Source organism: Onthophagus taurus, chromosome 6 (genome assembly GCF_036711975.1).
Source record: "Onthophagus taurus isolate NC chromosome 6, IU_Otau_3.0, whole genome shotgun sequence".
Lineage (NCBI taxonomy): Eukaryota > Metazoa > Arthropoda > Insecta > Coleoptera > Scarabaeidae > Onthophagus > Onthophagus taurus.
Window position 1 is genome coordinate 864,534 of NC_091971.1, and position 20,184 is coordinate 884,717.

General features: G+C 33.5%; 2 protein-coding genes and 1 long non-coding RNA gene across 4 annotated transcripts in view; 1 reads left to right on the plus strand and 2 right to left on the minus strand.

The window, feature by feature from the left end:
- Positions 1-7,405, minus strand: part of LOC111428992 (SH2 domain-containing protein 3C) — a 54,746-nt gene extending 47,341 nt beyond the window's left edge. Inside the window, exons 1-2 of the mRNA XM_071196922.1 lie at positions 7,157-7,405; positions 5,994-6,130 (exon numbers count right to left, since the gene is read on the minus strand). Of these exons, the coding sequence (XP_071053023.1) occupies positions 5,994-6,130; positions 7,157-7,158 (139 nt within the window). The 5' untranslated portion in view covers positions 7,159-7,405. The remainder of the gene's footprint in view (positions 1-5,993; positions 6,131-7,156) is intronic.
- Positions 7,406-9,323: 1,918 nt separating this feature from the next.
- On the plus strand, positions 9,324-10,056 carry LOC111419486 (uncharacterized). 2 transcript variants are annotated; one of them, XR_011640569.1, is made up of 3 exons: positions 9,324-9,558; positions 9,634-9,792; positions 9,876-10,056. It is a non-coding gene; the product is annotated as an uncharacterized lncRNA (long non-coding RNA). The 2 variants fall into 2 exon arrangements; XR_002706958.2 differs by having other exon boundaries at positions 9,326-9,558; positions 9,634-9,806.
- Positions 10,057-14,060: 4,004 nt separating this feature from the next.
- LOC139429961 (zinc finger MYM-type protein 5-like) lies at positions 14,061-14,948 on the minus strand. Its single transcript, XM_071196450.1, has one exon. The coding sequence runs from the start codon at positions 14,946-14,948 to the stop codon at positions 14,061-14,063; it is 888 nt and encodes a 295-aa protein (XP_071052551.1).
- Between the last annotated feature and the right edge of the window lie 5,236 nt (positions 14,949-20,184).

Here is a 20,184-nt window from a genome sequence, read left to right on the forward strand (position 1 = left end):
TATTTAGATAGGGTTTCTTTTATTTTGTTAATATATCTCCTAACCTTATTATTAAAAGTGACAGTGGGATTTCTTTCAATTTGTCTAAAGTTATTTTCGTTAAGGAAAGTTTCAGTTTTAACATTATATTCGTTTTTATCAAGTATAACCAAACCTGCATTTTTGTCTCCCTTGGTGATTATCAGTTGGTTGTTCTTTACTTTTTTCTTTATGTTTTGTATTGTTGTTGTTTCTTTCTTCTGCTCTTCTTTTAATCTTCTCTTCTTCTTGTTCCTGTTCTGGAGTTTTTCTCTATCTCTTTTAATTTCTTCTCCGATCAATAATTGTTGTATTTCTCTTGAAATGTCTCTTTCATTAGGTTTACCTTTAATTGTGGCCTCAATTTCCAATGCAGTTCTTCGTAAACTTGGTTCTTTTTTGGGGGCATATTTGTTACTTTTGTTGAGAATTTTCATTTCATTTTCGTTGAAATGTACCTTTGATAAGTTGGTCAGTCTGTCATGGAAAATATGATGTATTTCATATTTCGATTCTTCATTTGAGTCTTCTCTTTTCTTTTTCTCTTTCCGCAGTTGTTCCAGCTTCTTATTCTTTCTTCTCCATTCATCTTCCATTTTATTTCTCTGCAGCATCTTAGAGTTGTTAATTATATCTTCAATTTGTAAGAAGTCAAGTTGTGTTGTCATTTCTTGATAAAATTGGTAAAGTTTGATGTTTGTTATGTTGATTATTGAGTAATGTTTTTTGATTTCGCTTTTAATCTGTTTTGCTATCATTTTTCGAATCATATTGTCATCCAAATGTTTAGGATATTTGTGTATTGTAAATTTTGGTGTGAGTTTTTCTTCTAAACACGTTTTAAGGAATCGAATGTGTTGCAGTTCCATTTGTAATCGTTGTTGGTATTTCTTGTATTCATTTAGTGATATGGTCGTATCAACCTCATTATAATAATTGTTTTTGGTTTTTCTTAACATTGTGTTGATTTAGATGAAAATACTTTTTCTATACTTTTTCAATGTTATATTTATTTAAGTTTTCTATTCGACATGTTTCGAGGATCCAGTCCTCATCTTCAGGAAAATTCCTGTACATGAATACAAGATAATCAAATCAAAATTAAGTTTGAAATTCAAAACAGTGTGTAACAGAAAAGAAAATTAAAATTATTTTTAGGTTATGTCAAGGTTATGTTTAGGTTGTATTTATGTACAGGAATTTTCCTGAAGATGAGGACTGGATCCTCGAAACATGTCGAATAGAAAACTTAAATAAATATAACATTGAAAAAATTCTTTTTTTTTTTACGCTTCAAAATTTAATTTACGACTATTAATATTACTTATCCTGTTTAATGGTTACATTTATACCCATCATAAAACTGTCTATAAAACAGAAAATCCTGTTAGTGCGATGATTGACCGTGTATCATTAACAAAACCACGAAAAAACTAATTAATGTTAATTCAACATTAACTAATTAAACTCACGCGATTATTACAACAAACAAACAAGAAATAACGATCGTTTAAAATTTAATCCCCACGATGACAAGACCATTACGGTATTATAAAGTTTACAGGCGTCCATAAATTCTATTTCCGATCGATTTTCAATATATTATTACCCTTGAACTTCTACAATATAACTTATTCAATTTCAATCGTCGTCGATCAAATGTAATGGCACATGAAAGTATTTGAACGATCCCATTTGCAGCTTGAAACCCGAACGAAATTTGGTGTCTTATTTGAACAGGAAATGGTAGGTAATTGAATATTTCCGAACGTTCGAACCGCGTTCTTGCATCGGTAAATAGACGTTTAACGATTCAGGTTTTCGACACCTACGAAGTTTCCAGACTTGGACTTCAGAATAATAATTTAAGAATAAATATCTCAAGTCACTATTGATTGTGTTGAGTTTATGTAACAAAAACACCTGTTCATTTAAATTGGTATTTATTTAAAAGTTTCTTTTACCAGATAATGAAACAAAAAATAAGATAAAGAAAACTTTTCTTTAAAAACTTGAATATAAGTTTGTAACAAAAACTTGAAGTGATTAATTTTAACCGATGATTATAGACATTGAGGTGAATATAAAGTGAAGTTTTCTTATAATATGTAAATTAAAGTTATAATAATAAATTTTAAGAAAAAAGAAATCGGGTTTTCTTATATAGGGTGATTAAGTAAAATTATTTAATCACTGGTTAAGTTCTTACGTTTCTTAAGATTGCTAAACCCGAATGTTTCTATTCTAGGTCTAGTGTTATTTCTAATACTGGTGTTAGTTCTAGTTTTAATTGTTATTCAGCGTTAGATTGTTGTATATTTTCCACTGAATTAAAACTAGAACTAACACTAGACCTAGAAGTAGAAAGCTTCTAGTTTTACACTAATATTGTTACTGGAACTAACACTATTCCTAGAACTAAAATCATTCGGATTTAGCCGTCTTGAGAGACGTGCGGCTAAACCCGAATGCTTCTAGTTCTAGGTCTAGTAGTTTTACACTAGCATTGTCACTGGAACTAACACTATACCTAGAACTAGAATCATTCGGATTTAGCCGTCTTGAAAGACGTGCGGCTAAACCCGAATGCTTCTAGTTCTAGGTCTAGTGTTAGTCGTAGTTTTACACTAGCAGTGCTACTAGAACTAACACTATACCTAGAACTAGAATCATTCGTATTTAGCCGTCTTGAGAGACGTGCAGCTAAACCCGAATGCTTCTAGTTCTAGGTCTAGTGTTAGTCGTAGTTTTACACTAGCAGTGCTACTAGAACTAACACTATACCTAGAACTAGAATCATTCGGATTTAGCCGTCTTGAGTGACGTGCGGCTAAACCCAAATGATTCTAGTTCTAGGTATAGTGTTAATTCTACATAGTAACAGTGCTAGTGTAAAGTAGAACTAACACTATACCTAGAACTAGAATCATTTGGGTTTAGCCGTCTTTAGAGACGTGCAGCTAAACCCAAATGATTCTAATTCTATGTATAGTGTCAGTTCTACATAGTAACAGCGCTAGTGTAAAACTAGAACTAACACTAGATCTAGAACTAGAATCATTTGGGTTTAGCCGTCTTTAGAGACGTGCGGCTAAACCCGAATGGTTCTAGTTCTAGGTCTAGTGTTAGTTCTAGTTTTACACTAGCATTGTCACTGGAACTAACACTATACCTAGAACTAGAATCATTCGTATTTAGCCGTCTTGAGAGACGTGCGGCTAAACCCGAATGCTTCTAGTTCTAGGTCTAGTGTTAGTCCTAGTTTTACACTAGCATTGTTACTAGAACTAACACTATACCTAGAACTAGAATCATTCGGATTTAGCCGTCTTGAGAGACGTTTGGCTAAACCCAAATGTTTCTAGTTCTAGGTCTAGTGTTAATTCTAGTTTTACACTAGCATTGTTACTAGAACTAACACTAGTTCTTTTGAGTATTAGTCCATTATATGGAGATTTCACTATATTTAGATTATTCTTATTTAATTGAATCACCTTGTATAACATTTTCAAACTGGTTCAACTAATAGATGTATAGAGAATTTATTTTTAGAATAGCATTAAAAAAATGTTGCGTTGGAATCTTGGCGAGATGTCGCTTAATTTAGTTCTTATACTGATCGATGTAATTACATTCCGAGACGATTTTTATTTACATTTTTTATTTAAGTCCAATTTAATCGCGACGGGACGGGTATAATTTAATAAAAGTCTCGGATACAGATAAAACGGATAAACGAACGCGGGGACAGTTTAATTGATACGAGTTCTCGGTTCGAGGATGAACGATCCGGGAGGATAACAGATGTCTCGATACGCCGATTTGCTCTGGGTGATGATATAAATTGACCGGAACACGTAAGTAGTAACGCTGCGTTCTCGGAATGAATGGAAACGTTGTTTTACGTAGGCGGTGCTACTTTGCGTGTTCTGTTGAAAGAAACCTCCGTATATAGAAAGTTTTTGCGTGGGATTTCAAAATTATGAATGAAACCGTTTTTGTTACTATATGGCACACATAAAACTGCTTAGAAAATAAAAAAGAAAAATTTAAGAAGGTAATTGACAGTAATTGAAGTAGACTTTATGACATTTAATAACATTTCTGGTAAATACAAGGAAACATGTTTGAATAATCAATGAAGTCGTTACAACCATATTTGGATATAAAGTAAAAGTTTTGTTAAGAACGAGACCAAGTGAATTAGATGAATTTATTAATTATTACACGGTGTAAGCACACGTGCGCTTGATAACTGTTTAAGGGGATTATACAAGCCGAGTTCCTTAAATTTATTCAAGTGCTATAAAATTTTACTATATTTAACTACCGCGTTACAAATCCAACGTTTGTCCTTGCGTCAAGAATCTTTACAACTTCATCCTAAAATTAGAACAACACATAAGGCCTTTGTCAGCTTGTATTTATTTTTTAAACAACCTGCTTTATTTGGTTTACGTCAACCTGATTTTACATGTTTTAACTGTTTAAGTGTAATTAGTACGGAATTGTTGTTGTGTAAGGTGGAGGTAATTTTAGAATTTTTTTTTGAATTTACAGTATTTACACATTTAGGTGAATGTGATTTTACAATTGGACCGCGTTATGCATCACTTGACTAAACGACAAATCGATAATGTTGAGAAAAATAGGATTTTCGTTTTCATGTCTCTAAAAATATAAGACTTCTCAGAATAGACAGGCTCAAAGTATTGAAAATTGTTTGGTGCTTGTCCATTTTTATCACAGAACACTGATGACAGCTATCACAAGCACAGAAGCCGCTTGGTCACTTGTTACGTTTTATGATTATACAGGATGTTTCTGTAAGTCGTGACATAAATTTTTAATTAATGTGAAATGACCCAAAAAACACGTTAAAAATAAAAAGAAAGTGCGGAAAAGTGACTAACACTAAATTAACTGCATTTAAAACTTCTATTATATGATAACTAACTTCAGGTTTAAAATGTCAACCTCAATTTTGACATATTTGTAATCTTCATTAAAAATCCTTTAAAATGAGTACAAACACGACATATTTATCTTCAATATTAATGAAGTTATAGTCCACTTCCGGTTAAGAATGTCAACGTCAATTTTGACATATTTGTAATCGTCGTGAAAAATCCTTTGAAATGAATCCAAACATGATACTTTTAATTCCAATATTACTCGAGATATAATCAACTTCCGGTTTGAAATGTCAATGTCATTTTGACATATTCTTAATTTTTATAAAATGTCTTAATGTCTGTCACAAAAAAATAATATAATAAAAAAAAATAAAAAATTAAGGTTGGTATTAACATTTAAATATTAAATTGCTATCTTCATTGTTGCTAATTTCGTGTTTAATGTTTTTTATTCCAACTTTTTTGTTTTTTGAGATAAGTGCGTCATCTTTGGACTCATTTTAAAGGTTTTTTAATGAAGATGTCAAATATGTCAAAATTGACGTTGACGTTTCAAACCGGAAGTGATTGTATTTCCGTTAATATTACAGTTAAATATGTCGAGTTTGGACTCATTTTAAAGGATTTTTTATGAAGTTGACAAATATGTCAAAATTAATAGATGAATGTTCGAACTTTTTGGTTTTTGAGATAAATGCGTCATGTTTGGACTTATTTTAAAGATTATTTTATCAAGATTACGAATATAATAATAAAATTAAAGTTGACATTGGCAACTGAAAGTTTTTTCTCGACTAAACCCGAATGTTTCTAGTTCTAAGGTTGAATTAGAACGAAGTTTTAGTTCAATTCTTGCCTATTACCGCCATCTAGCGTCATATGTCATACATTTCCACGTCTTAAATTTACAAAAACCTTTATTTTATTTTGTAGAGTATTTACATATGTATATAAAAATTATATCAAAAATAAAACCTTATGGAACATAACATAAAAATCAAGGAGAATCGAGAAATTAAAACATTTTATTTTTTGAACCAAATTCAAATCGGATCTTACCTGATATGGTAAGCTGGTTGTCGTGATTTTCTTGTACGGTCCCGTGCACATAAGGGCCGGTGGTTGAACATACCCACGTGGTCCTGTCGCCCACGTGTCCCCAGATGTCCCTGGCGCTACCACCACCTCCGCTGTTCCTGTGACATATAGAACGAACGAAACGATTTAAAAGTATCCCGATTGAGATGTCAGTTGAAATTATTACCACGAAGAACCGTATTTGGCTCGATTCGGTTTAAAAAACCCATTCGTAGTAGAGAATTCACGCTGAGAACGTGGATCACGACAAACGTTTTGCAATATCAGTCCGTTCTAGTCTATTATGCGATTTATTGGTGGTTTTAAGTTTAATGGGAGAGATTTTGTAATTTTGTTGAAATGGAATAAGTTTTAACACCATCTATTAGTAGAATGCTCTATTAAAAATTAAGATAACACAGTAATCTTATTTATTTACTAAAATTTTTTTGAAAATGGGTTTTCAAAGAATCCACTTTGTCATCATTAAGAAAACGCTGAATGAGTAGCTGAGAGTGCGTCATTATGCTCTGAAATTGGTTGTAATTTCAGATCATCACACTCCTCGATTCACACTAACGCCTGTGTAATTTCAGCCGACATAAAAAAAATAAAAAAATCTCTTCTCGATCACTTCACTTCCGTCGTCGCGCTTCTAATCATTTTCGGAGTTGAATTACATTTATTTAGCCTCACCATTGGCGGCGTATTATAATTTTCAAAGCATAAATTACATCATATAAAAAGAGTTTTTTCATGGTTTGAGTTCAATGACTTTTTCTTATAATGAAAAAACTTTCGACTGGTCGAGATTTTTTTATTATTTTATAAATCACGACCAATATCCATAAAACAGAAGATTAAACGGATGTTTAATGGTGCACGCAAAACGCGTTTTAATTCGTGTTCGTTTTGCGATACCACTTTTAAACGAGTTGTAAAGAGTTTTGACCCTCAAGAAATAGTTATGATATTTAACAAGAATTGTAAGGAGTTAAAACGTTAAATAAATATAAAAATCATTTTTGACTTTTTGGGCTTAGCTTGGAGTAATTCTTGACGTTAGCAAAAATTTTATTATCTCTCAATCAATGTTGCAGTAATAATCAACTAAGTAATTTGAGATGATATAAATTTGTACTTACATTAGAATATTTTCTAAAATAAATTCAAAATCATTTGCTAGAAACAATATCTTGTCCACTTCCTGTCACCATCATCACTCAACACCGAACACATTGAGCACAACTCATTTCATCACAACGCGATTATCGGTGATTGTCTCAACGTCTCGACGATCAAGACTGAGACTGAACTCATTGCAGAAGAGGAGTTCTTGTCCGGAGGTAAAGAAGGTACGCTGGCCTTTTGAGTGCCCTCGCCGCGGAGATCTCTCGCGAATGAACGCGGAGACGGTGTGGTACAGATGGGCACAGGTGCTGGGCCGCGGAGGCTGCATCTTCTTCTTCTTCCTTTCAGTCTTGTGGTCTTTTTCTCTTTTGTCCTTTTTTCGTTTTTGTCTTATGCCGCGAGGAGGCCGATGGCACGTTGTCGTGACAAATTGGCGCGGAATTCCACGGCAGGAAACGAATCCAGACTCAGAGTATGGTTTAAAGAAACGAGAGAGTTTAAAAAAAAGAAAAGTAGTCCTTCTTTATGATTCTTCTTTATTTCTTCTTTATTTATTCTTAAGCCGCCTGAAGAAGAAGAATGGAGACGTAGAGGAGTTTACGTCTTACTTGTACGTGGCTCGGAATTATTTCTTTTTTTGCTACTTGAAGAATTACAGTGATTACGTTAAAGTTAATTGGTATAACGGTTTAAAATTATCTGGTTTATTTTTCAGGATGATCATTTCATTAATTTAACTTTAAAAGTACTACTTCCTGTACTGGCTGTAACTAATGGTTTTCTAACAATAAGCAATAAGACGTTTTGCGGCTGCTGCGGCCACGGCAAATTACACACGGTTTATCTTAGAAATCGTGGTGCACTCCTTATACGGATTACTGATTAAGCTTTACGCTTTCCCATATACGTTCCTTCTCATCAGATTCAATCTGTTACCTGCAAAATTCTATCTTATTGTGGTATTTGTGGCCATTAAAGTTTTTTTTATTTTTTGCAATAGTTCATAATATTACAGTAGTTGTTAACGTTGCGGTGGCTTTCTATTTCTAACCCTATGTTTTGATGTTGACAGTAATTGTATAATATTAGGTTCATTTTAATTTATGAACCTTCAGAGTGTGTTATTTATCCAATGATTTATTACGACACCATAACAAAAAATTTAATTTTTTAAATTTCTCAGAATTTTTTGGTCGTTTTGACCCGAACATTTTATTTAGTAGAACAATACATCTCCTCAAGGCTTTTTAAGCCACGATTGCGATAAAATCTTCACTGTACCGCTACATCTATAGATTCATAGACATAACAGCATTAGAGTGGTATCATTGTAAATTACAGGTTTACACAACAATGAAATTTACGAGATGATTAAACAAAATTTTTTTGGAACACTTAAAATACTCGATAATTGAACCCTTACAAAGAAAACTCCGTTAATTGAACCTTTATCCCATAAATGTAAATTTACACACGCCTATAATCATCAATTATAATTCAATTTCCGGTTAGTGTGAATAATGACGGTTATTGCACAAAAACGATTAATCAAACACGCATATATTTTTTGTACAATTTTTATTTCTTGTCTTAGAAGAAGACGTATGGGCCATCATCGAGAAAATGCTAACTCATTCTTATTGTACGCCTCCGGGTGTATCAACGAAAGGCGTTAAGACGTCCGGCTGTGAATAACAGGCTACTGTGAGGCTCGTTTGCTACTATTACTACTACTACAATTAGCCATAAATTGATCCTATGTCCAAGAGTAGCGATTACGTTAAATCATAGCCAGGCATCCGTGTTAAAATACGGTGATACGTTGATGGTTGTAAACTATCGATATTTTATGGGACTGTTTGAGATAATTTATGTTGACAACGTGTGTAGGTGGGATGTCTGAATTAATTTAGATATCCATAATTCATTGTACATTAGCAAAATGTTTCAAATTGTCAAAATTGGTTAACCTTAAAATTTAAAACGTCATATTTAAAACGTCAAAATGACGTTTTAACTTAATAATTAAATAAATATTTTTTTTTATAATATACCTTTTTAATTACTTAATCAGTGTAAAACCTAATATATTATTTTTTTTAATATTCATCCGATTCTTTTATAAAAGTAATTAAAATTGATCATATTAAGCCGATAAAGTAGTTTTCAATACGACCAAATACGACTTTACCGACAATAACAACAACATAACCTAATTTTAACCTAAGTTATTTGTTTAATAAAAGTTAATTATTTTCAAACTTACATTATTATTAAGTCTGAATCCATAAAATTAACATCAGAAATACCACCATATACTGAAAAAAAGCTAATCAAATTAATAGAATAGATAGTTATCTTTTAATATTAACGAAATGGAATGGTAAATTGTACAGATAATATAAAGTTTGTGTAGGTAAATAGTAGTAGTATCAATATATTTGTAATATACTTATACTTTAAGATTTATTTATATTTTTTATTCCAAAAGAACAAGTAATGAACCTCAACAATGATTCTTCTTGAAGGAAAGCACAAGAGTGCAAATAAGAGACCGAGATGCAATAAATATGCAATACAGTGTTTGGGAGTCTTTGAGGAGTTTATTTGCTGGAAGTAGCGAAAAAATGTTCAGCCAATACACCCTTATGTAATCTCTGCAAGGTAATTGGTTCTGTAAAGAAGAAATATGACATAGGCTAAGAAGTTTATAACGAATTTTATTTGTTGTAGATAAAGAGAGGAACATGCTACAGATGTAGGCATACAATAAAATGAATGTGTTATATCAATGATAAAGATCAACAGAAAATGAGTGCACATCTGAGAAAAAAGTAGTGAATATTATGTATGTAATACATATATGTAGCAATTTATAATTCATTAAAAATGTTTGATCAAAAAAAGAAAAGTACATGGTGCCATCTCTTAGATAAACAGGTAAATGTTTTTTAAATCAATATTTGGGACTTAAAACTCATAGAATCGTCTAGATTTCAATAATAATCATATCAAATCTAATTAAAATAAACAAAGGGACGAAATGAATTATTCTCTTAAAAGTTAATAATTTATAGGTTAGGTTTGCAAATACTTGTATTCCTTAATTAATAATAATTACTTTAATAGTAGTTAATATTTAATTTCATTCAGGTAAAGTTGAATTCTATATCAAATATATTATTTCTTTATAAATAGAATTCTATGACATTAACTAAAAATTGTTAGATATCTGAACTGTCAAATGAAATTTCAAGTTAGTTTTGCTACTTACCGAGAGATGTCGCTGAGATCTTTAATAATCTCTTTATCTTAAATGTTATTGTTTTTCTTCTTTGTGATATAACATTTTATGTTATAAAATGATATACTTAAATTCAAAAAATAACAATTTTATAACTTGTAACATAAAATATCTAGTACAATTTTATTATTTAACCGGAGACATTTACTGTAAAACTATCAAACTGATAAAAAAATTTCATTGAATCTATTTTTAATGTTAAATTTTATTATATTCCGTTTTTGAAATATGACGATTAAAATTTCGTTGACGCGAAATATATAATTCATTCGATTTCGTCGACGTTATAACACATTAAATTTAATATAATGCGACAACAAAATTTGATTGCGTTTGTTCGATTGTCGCGGAAAATTATAATTGGTTTGTTTAAACAACACGGGGCAGCCGCTTCTCGACGCATACCGTTCTCGTTAATTCGTAAAAACGGTTTTAAACTGTTGTGCGTGAAAAAATTACGCTCTGTTCGCTACAGTTAACGTCAATTCCGCATAAAAATTAATATTTTGTGGTCGAGTGGAACGAGTACAAATTTGAAAATACACTTGACAGGAGTCGAAATAAAAAGCATGAAAAACATGAATAATAACGTTTACGTAATAGTTGTTATTTTGGTTTTTTTGCTTTGCAAAAAAAATTTTTGATCAATATTATTTTTTGTTTAGAATAATTAATCATTAAAATGTAACAGTCTCTAATTGAATGTATGACACGTCCGGTTATGAATCTATTAAGATTTGAATCAGGCGCGGCTCTGTTTTGTGGTTTCGAAAGATAGCGATCTGGAAGAGAGTGAATGGGGCGGAGTGAAATGCACGGCGCTGTCTGTGTGGGGCGGCAATCACAATAATTAGATATTTAAATTGGGGCTGCAGACCCTTGACTGTTAATGTGATTAGCACGGGAGTTACTTGTTCGGAGCACGTCATTCAATCCAGAGCTTTCATTTCCATATCAGTGGAAAAGAAAATTGAGTGCTACCAAAAAAAAAAGATTACATAGTTAGATGATATTTAGTATATCAAAATTGAAAATTGAAAAGAAGTCGTCTTGAGAATTCAGTTCAATCAGGCAAAAAGTCATAACTTTATTACTATATTTTCGAAGTCGCATACATTCGTAAAATACACTCAGTCGAAGGCCACCAATAACATCGATGATTGGAAAACATCAAGGTGGGTTATGCATGATGAGATGAGCTGGATTCGTCATTTTATGAATTCTGTTCCGGGAGGAAGTTTTATGACCCTCATCCCTCTTTGATCCGGTCCCATCCGGTTCTTATGACATTTGGATATTACCATTTTTACTGGCGATTTCTTTAAAACCCCATCCCTTTACATAGGAATCCATCTTTTCGGTATTGAGTATTGAATATTTTATTCGAAGCACTTTTTCTATTGAAAATCCCATCATTATGTATGTATCTGTGACTAAAATGATAAACCTAAATGGTTAAAGCAGCTTGTGTTTCACACCGTCGACAATAGGAGCGTGATTGCCGAAGGATAATCCTGGGATTACCACACCGCGATTGACAGGACCTTACCACATACAATGTACCCTACGGGCTTTTGTTATATTTGTTATTCCTCCCCTTTTTGTAAATTATTCCAAAAACTCGTTCACTTGTCGTTTTATTTACGACAAAAATACACACGTGTCGCTTGTTAATATAATCTCCTTTAAGTAACAACATTTTGATCCACATTTATTGTCTAAGTTAATTCTGGTAAAGAATGAATATTAATGAAATCGTTAATTAAGTCGTCCCTAATTAATCCGTCGACATCTACTTTGTAATCTCGACAATTTGTCACTAGTAGTTTCCGCCCTTCTGTGTTCTGCTACAAGAAGTGTCCTCGAGCGCGCACGAAATAACCCCGACATCAGCTGAATGAGGAGGGTGGAAATATTTTGACACTGAGTTACAAATGAGGAACCACGACTACATTAACTTTTTTATGTATTACAATGCCGGTATCTGATCTCTAACGTTACTAATTGAAAGTGATCTCATTAATATTATTCTATTTACTAATTCTGTAAATATTTAAAATAGTTTTTGGTTATCCAACTGTGTATGTATTTAGGGTTGCGCGTAAAGTGGTTATACGAGCTATAAATTTTTGGCTAGACGGGCAGTTAAGCAATTAAACCCTTAATCGGAGTTTATTTCATTTCGGAGCTTTTATTGGTTTTTCTATGAGCTTCGTAATAAGTTATTATTATCGTTCATTTAACAACCCTTGATGGGTTTGTTAATGCAACGCGCTTTTTATATCATAATTTTTTATGAAAAATTTAATATTATACTAAATTCTCGATATAACGGATTAAGACGGGTATGCAAGAGTGTGTTATAGCTAAAAATTCGTTATATAAAAAAATTTTCAGCTAATATTAGCACTTGAACTAACACTAGACATAGAATTAGAAACATTTGGGTTTAGCCGAACGTCTCTTAAGACGGCTAAACCCGAATATATTATAGTGTTAGTTCTAATAACAATGTTAGTGTAAAATCAGAACTAACACTATACCTAGAACTAGAAACTTTCGGGTTTTGCCGTGCGTCTTTTAATAAAAGGTGTAACGTTTCGGATGCCATGTTGCAACCTTCTTCAGAAACTGGTTCGAAGTGACGAGATCAAAAAATCGGTAACTATATATAAGTCGGAAAAACTAATTAATAATCAGTTAACGCTAATTACAAACTAATTAATAACTAATTGCGTCGCGTCCGGTGTGAGGCGGGAAGAGGTCTTCGTGTTCACCACCATCTTCCATGTTCTGCTAAGCCATCCTCTCTGTTGACCAGAGGCGGCGCTAGCCCCCTTGGCGCCCCTATGCAGATCTTAGAAAATGCGCCCTTCTAAAAATGTTTAAAAAATTTTCAGTACCGTTTAAATTTACATATTTCCAGTATTACTTATATTAAATACTAAAATAAAAAGCAATAGCAGATACTACATTTATTCCCAACGAGTATCGGACAATGGTTTTAATGTTAAATTTGGTACACATTTTTTCAAAATATCCCATCGTTTAGTTGATGCCGAAAAAAAATTATATATTTCTTGAACAATTCCGAAAAACGTAATAGTTTGGTGGTTGCAGTTAGCGGCATCCTTGACTACTAAATTTAGGGAGTGAGCAGAACAAGGGGTAAAGTAAGCTCTGGAATTAATATTTAAGATGTGTCTCTGTAATCCATTGTTTTTCCCTTTCATGTTCGCACCATTGTCATAACCTTGGCCACGCAAGTTGCTGATGTCTAAATTAAATTCTTTAATTTTTTCTATTATATAATTGGTTAAACCTTCACCAGTTGAATCTTTGATGTCAATGAAACCAAGAAAATGTTCTTGAATCTGAACTTTGTCATCAGTTGACACAAATCTTATAATAATGGTCATTTGCTCAGTATTACTGATATCCGGAGTACAATCCAATATAATTGAAAAATATTTTGCCTTTTGAATTAACAATAAAATCTTTTCTTTAATTTTTTTAGCTAATAAAGCAATTAATTCATTCTTTTGTAACGCAGATTTCTTTTGTAACGTTTTTTGAAGATGACTAGACATAGGCACATCAAATTTTGCCAGTAATTATTGTACAAGTTGTAAAAAATTTCCATTATTTCTAACAAATAATTGATCTGATTTTCCTCTCAAGGGAAGACATTGTTTACATAAATATTTTATAATTTCAATAAATCTTCCTAAAATCGCACGCCAGTGCTGTTTTTCCAGCTCAAATAATTTTTCTTGTTGTTGATCAATTGTTCGTGTTGATTTCAACGCACGTTCTAAATGAACCCATTGTTTAAAGTTGTTTAATTGAGCTAAAGATGTTTCATGACTATGTAAAGTTTGTGACAAATTTTGCCATTTAGAATATCCAGTTGTAATTAGGCGGCTTGTATTAATATTCTCCAATGAGTGACAGGTAAACAATTTACAGCAAAAACAAAATACGCTATTGCTTTTTTCCGAGTACATTAACCAGTCTCTAGGAACAGATTCCGAATTTGGCATTTTACGATAATAATATGTATCGCTGAATTTTCTTCCGTTATCGTCAGATGGGTGCAATACGTTTTGTTTCTTTGTCGGTCCGAGTTGAATTACAAGTTTTCTTACTTTTTCATTTATTGGAGGCCATGTAGCTGGATCATGAAGATTGTTCAAAACATCTAATGTTGGTGTATCATCAGTAATCAGAAATGTTGTTGATGTGGATAAGGTTTCTTCAGAAGATGCACCCTGCGGTTCGATTTCAGGTTCAGGAGATTTAGTATGTTGTGCGCTTTTGTCTGCAGAATGGCTTTGAGATGCCGGTAGTTGATCTTCACGTAGATTTTCATTCGAAGGAACTGGTAAAACTTCATTTTTTGTCATCAAATATTTCTTTATATCGTCTCTTTGTTTTTCCAACTCCAATTCTCTGGTCGCTTTGCGTTTTCGATTTTGATATCCGGAAAGTTTTTTCGACATTTTTAGGTGACAACTACAGGTTATTTTTTAATTTCATAAATTTAATGTAAATATAACACCTAACATACACTTACCTATTTACGGATGAACAATTCACAAATAAACAATGGATTTCGAGAGGAGATACACTTTACACCCAGAGTACATAAACTAATGTGCAAATCTAAATAACAAGTCGAGTTGTTCTTTAGAAATCCCTAAACGCGACGCAACGATGCGACTATACGGCGATGCGACGCCAGACGCAGGGCTCCAAAGAGCGCCTAGTCGTCGTATAGACTTTTTTTTTAGAAATAATGTATACAAAATAATAATTATCTTAATATACCGTACATACATGCATATGAAAAATGCCAACATGTTATTATTACTTCTTTTTTAAAAATTTTTTAAAATAATGGATCATAATGCGCCCCCATGCGGTGCTTAGCTTGCTTACCGCATCGCGCCGCCCCTGCTGTTGACGTTATTTTTATGTCGGTAAATCTCTATGGCTTCTCTTGTCAGTCTTTGGTAGTATCTGTTGTCCCTAGCCAGCACCTTTGTTTGTTCGAAGTTTATTTGGTGCCCCTCTGCATGGCAATGTTCCGCAACCGCCGACTGCTGGATCTTCTTCAGCCTTACATCCCTCTCATACTCCTTGATGCGGCACTCGACGTTGCGCCCAGTTTGGCCAACATAAACCTTCCCACAACTACACGATAGTCGATAGACTCCCGCTCCTTTTAATGGAGTTAGTTTGTCCTTGGCTATCGGGAGTGTGTTCCGAATTTTGTTCCGCACTACGATGTCGTTCTTCTTGAGGTGCTTAGCAATTCGTTCCGTTACACCTGAAACATAGGGAAGACAGATAAATCCAAGTGGTTTTGTACTTACCGTGTCCTCTTTCTGTTTTCGCTGCTTGATGGCCTGGTTGATGTCCCTCGAAGTGTATCCATTCTTCTGCAGCACGCCTCGTAGAAAGTGTTGCTCCTTCTTCAAGTTCTCTCCTTCACATAGTCTCGCTGAAATAATGTACGGATCACGGACCTCTTCTGTTGGGGATGATGATATGAACATGCCTGTAAATACCTGTTGGTATGGGTCTTCTTTCGGTATACACCAAGTTCTATATCTCCATTTGTCGTCCTGGTGACCAACACATCTAGGAAAGGTAGTTTTTTGGCAGTTTCTGTTTCCATGGTGAACTTAATCATAGGATGTTGAGAGTTCAAGTGATCCAAGAACTCTTGGAGCCATTTTTGACCATGTTGCCATATCACAAACGTGTCATCCACATATCGGAGCCATAGTTTTGGTCTCTTCTTCAAAGCGTCCTCTTCGAATAATTCCATGTAGAAATTAGCTATAACTGGCGATAGTGGAGATCCCATGGCTGCCCCGTCGAACTGCTCGTAAAATTCTCCTTTCCAGCTGAAATACGTCGACGATAAGCAATACTCCACCAGATCTGGCACGTATCCTGGTAAACCATCCGGAATGAGTTTTCGGCGAAGACCCTCTACAGCATCCTTAACTGGTACCCTAGTAAAAAGGGATTCCACATCGAAACTTACCAACATATCCCCAGCATCTAGCTTTACACCTTTTACCGATTCCACAAAATGTGTAGAATCCCTGACATACGATTCCGTGTTACCTGTAAAGGGGGACAGAATCTTTGCAAGATGTTTAGCCATCTGGTATGTTGGGGAGTTGCCGCTGACGATAGGGCGGAGAGGGACGTCTGGTTTGTGAATCTTCGGTAGTCCGTAGATTCTTGGTGGTACCGGCGCCTGCACAAACAAACCTTTCTGCTGTTCTGCTGGAATTCCTGTGGATTTTATCAGTTCCTTCATTTTTCTAACGATTTTGTCTGTGGGGTCCTTCTTGATCTTCCTGTAGGTGGGTGGGTCCAGTAAGTTCATCATTTTATTTTATTTTATACTCTAGGTTTAGTGTTAGTTCTAGTTTTAGTTCAATAAAAATATGCAACAATGTAATATCTTGTGCTAACTAGTGCTATCTAGCACAGTCACTAGAGCTAAAACTAGACCTAGAAATATTCGGGTTTAGCTGTGCGTCTCAACTACTCTCCTTCCTTGCTGTATACATTTTTTTTTTGATTTAATCTTTCTATAACAAAATTATAAATTTGTTTGTTAAGATTGCTCTTATAACTTTATTCAGAAACCAAAATTTCGATGCCAGATAGAGAAATTCCTTGGAGAATTCCACTATTGCGGTACGTCGAGGACGACACCTATAAAATATAGCTCCATAATCCAGCCTAGATATGCCCACATATTTATAAGGTTGGCACTTTATCATTCTTGAAGTTTAGATTGGATTTTGTAATATATATGCGTTGTTCTCAAGTTATCCCCGCATTTCCAACCAGGCGGAATAATAACGTTTAAAGACCAAAAATTGTTTGCGAATATAAATATATAATTTTAATAATTATTTTACCTTAAACATTAAATTTTAATATGCTAATAAAATGTATAATTTGATTTTATCTAGTCCGTTTCATTTTCAAATGTGACATTATCTTATTTTAGTGAAGCGCTTTTTAACCCTTTCGCGTCACACCCTAATTATTTTAACGAACATGAAACAATACCTATTTGGTAAAAGGAATTTTTTTGAATCATCACCGAATAAATTAAATTTTGGATGTTACGATTGCGTGTATCAAAAAGTAAAATTGATACTAATATATCTAATGGAATTCTGGCATAATTTACAATCTGTGATTCATGAATATTTTCTCTCTCTGTTAAAGGGAAAACGGCGTAAACATCTACGTCGTAGAGGTAACTGGTGCATTCTGTGTGTCCTGCGAGGGCAATTTCGTAGTACGCCAGTTCGGTAAGCTAATTTCTTCTTACACGCTTCTCCTAATGGAATTATTGTACAACGGTTCAACGGTTTGCATATTCAAAAAGGACTAAATTAACCTTCAGGCGGGTTTGAACTTTAAACAGGGAACAAAAACCCTAACTAAACTTTGAATATATCGGTGCAGTTTGCTTTTTGAATGCAACTTTTGAGTTCACAATAAAGTTTGTAAACTTAAAAGCTTGGCGACAGCCTTACAGTTTGAGAAGCAGATCACATCCTCTTCGAATGGAAGGAAAATTGATAGAAGTTTAGCGACGGGGGCATTATGCAAAGTGTATTTTAAAATGTAACATTATACAAATTTTATTTATTTCGCAATAGGCTCACGTAGGACGGGAGTCGCGGTAATATAATTTGAGAATACGGAGAGGCGATCTGTCTCGCAGGGGGTTTTGGGACCGGGAGGGGTTCGAAAAGCTCCGCCTACGAAGAAGGGCGCTGAAAAACTCCTTTTGCATTACCATCTTCGATGTCCCATCGTTGTCGTTTTAGCAGACTTCATTGATTCTTTTAAAGAAGACACATTCAGAATTTAAAAAATGTTCAAGATAAATAAATACTTGAAATAAGCAATGTACTATTTAAAATAGTATATTAAAATTAAGTACATAATTGCATATTGAATAAATATAACATAATTGTACCCTTATGTATTGAAGAAATGGTTATTTAAACACAAATCTAAATTTGGAAACTACCTAGCAATTAATTTAGCTCGAATCTGATGTGGCAAAAAGAGCAGATAATCCTAACTAAACGATCTTTATGCTCGTACCTGAAACGATCCTGGATCAACAAATTTAACAATTTCATTTTGAAACATCAGTAATGATTTGCTTTGAAGGTTACAATAAAATTGCAGTTTATAGTGATAGCAGACAACTAGTTAGATAGCAAACTGGGTGGATAAATTAAAAGCGGGCTACTTGTCTACTAAAAATATTTGGGTTTAGCCGAACGTCTCTCAAGACGGCTAAATCCGAATGATTCTAGTTCTAGGTAAAATGTTAGTTCTAGTAATAGTACTAGTGTACAGGTGTCCAAATTTCGATGAGTTTGCAGGGTATCTCAGTTATTATGAAAGATAAAAAGTTGCGGCTTTCGCGAACCCGAGCTATTTTTTTGTGAAACTTGCAATGGCGCAAACCAAATTTTCATAGCCCTCTTCGTTTTTGATATACAGGGTGTGTTTCAAAATTTACGATTTTCAGACACCTCGGCTATCCGGAAATGTAAAAACGGGTTCTAATAGATTTTTTCACGTAGAATCTAATGCTGCACGTAGAATTTTTCTAGTCATCACGATTTTTGAGTTATAAAGAGTTAAGTATTTTAGAAGTTGAGTATTTAGTATTTGAGTTGTGTTTATAACTCAAAAACCGTGATGACTAGAAAAATTCTACGTGCACCATTGGATTCCACGTGAAAAAATCTATTAGAACCCGTTTTTACTAAGTTTCCGGATAGCCGAGATACAGGAGGTGTCTGAAAATCGTAAATTTCAAACACTCCCTGTATATGAAAAACTAAAAGGGCTATGAAAATTTGGTTTGCGCCATTGTAAGTTTCACAAAAAAGTAGCTCAGGTTCGCGAAAGCCGCAACTTTCTATCTTTCATAATAACTGAGATACCCTGCAAACCCATCGAAATTTGGACACCTTGTACTCCTTTTGTATATATAAATGAAGTGATGTGAGACCAAGTGGGGCTTCAAGAGCATCCGTGGGACAAGGTCTCATTGCACCCGTTATATTAAGACATGCTAACCGCTGGATTTGTGCCAGTTGTTGTTATGTTGTCTTATGATTTCTTTTAGACCACCAATCCAGTGAGCCATTCGTGGTTTAACAATAAGACCCCAGTTCCTTCCGAGGAGCCTGCGACAGATCTGGTTAGCCATAATGGTCTTTTTCCTCACCTTGTCTAAGAAACTTTAAGGTTGGTCATAAATGTTTTCTGTATCAAAAAATCTTATTTCTACTTTTATGCAACATTTTTTATGTCAAAATCATTTTTATTTTATTTTTTAACCATCAAATTCGAAAGAATAACTAAATTAGGTTATAAATTAGTTTTAATTTTACTTGCCATAGTTATAATTAAAAAAACGAATTAAAAAGGACGATTTTCATTGTAACATCCGAAATAAAACTAGTTTTAGAGCTGTCCATTTTCCGAAACTTTTTCTTTCACGTAATTGATCAATAAATTTCCATCGTAAATTTTATTGCAGCGGAAAGGTAAATTTGTACTTCTTTTTCGAATATCCTTCCCGCCGGTGATTGTTTATTTAAAACCCGGATTATACGAGCTGTAAATGTTGATCTTAACGGCATCCCCTCGTTTTAA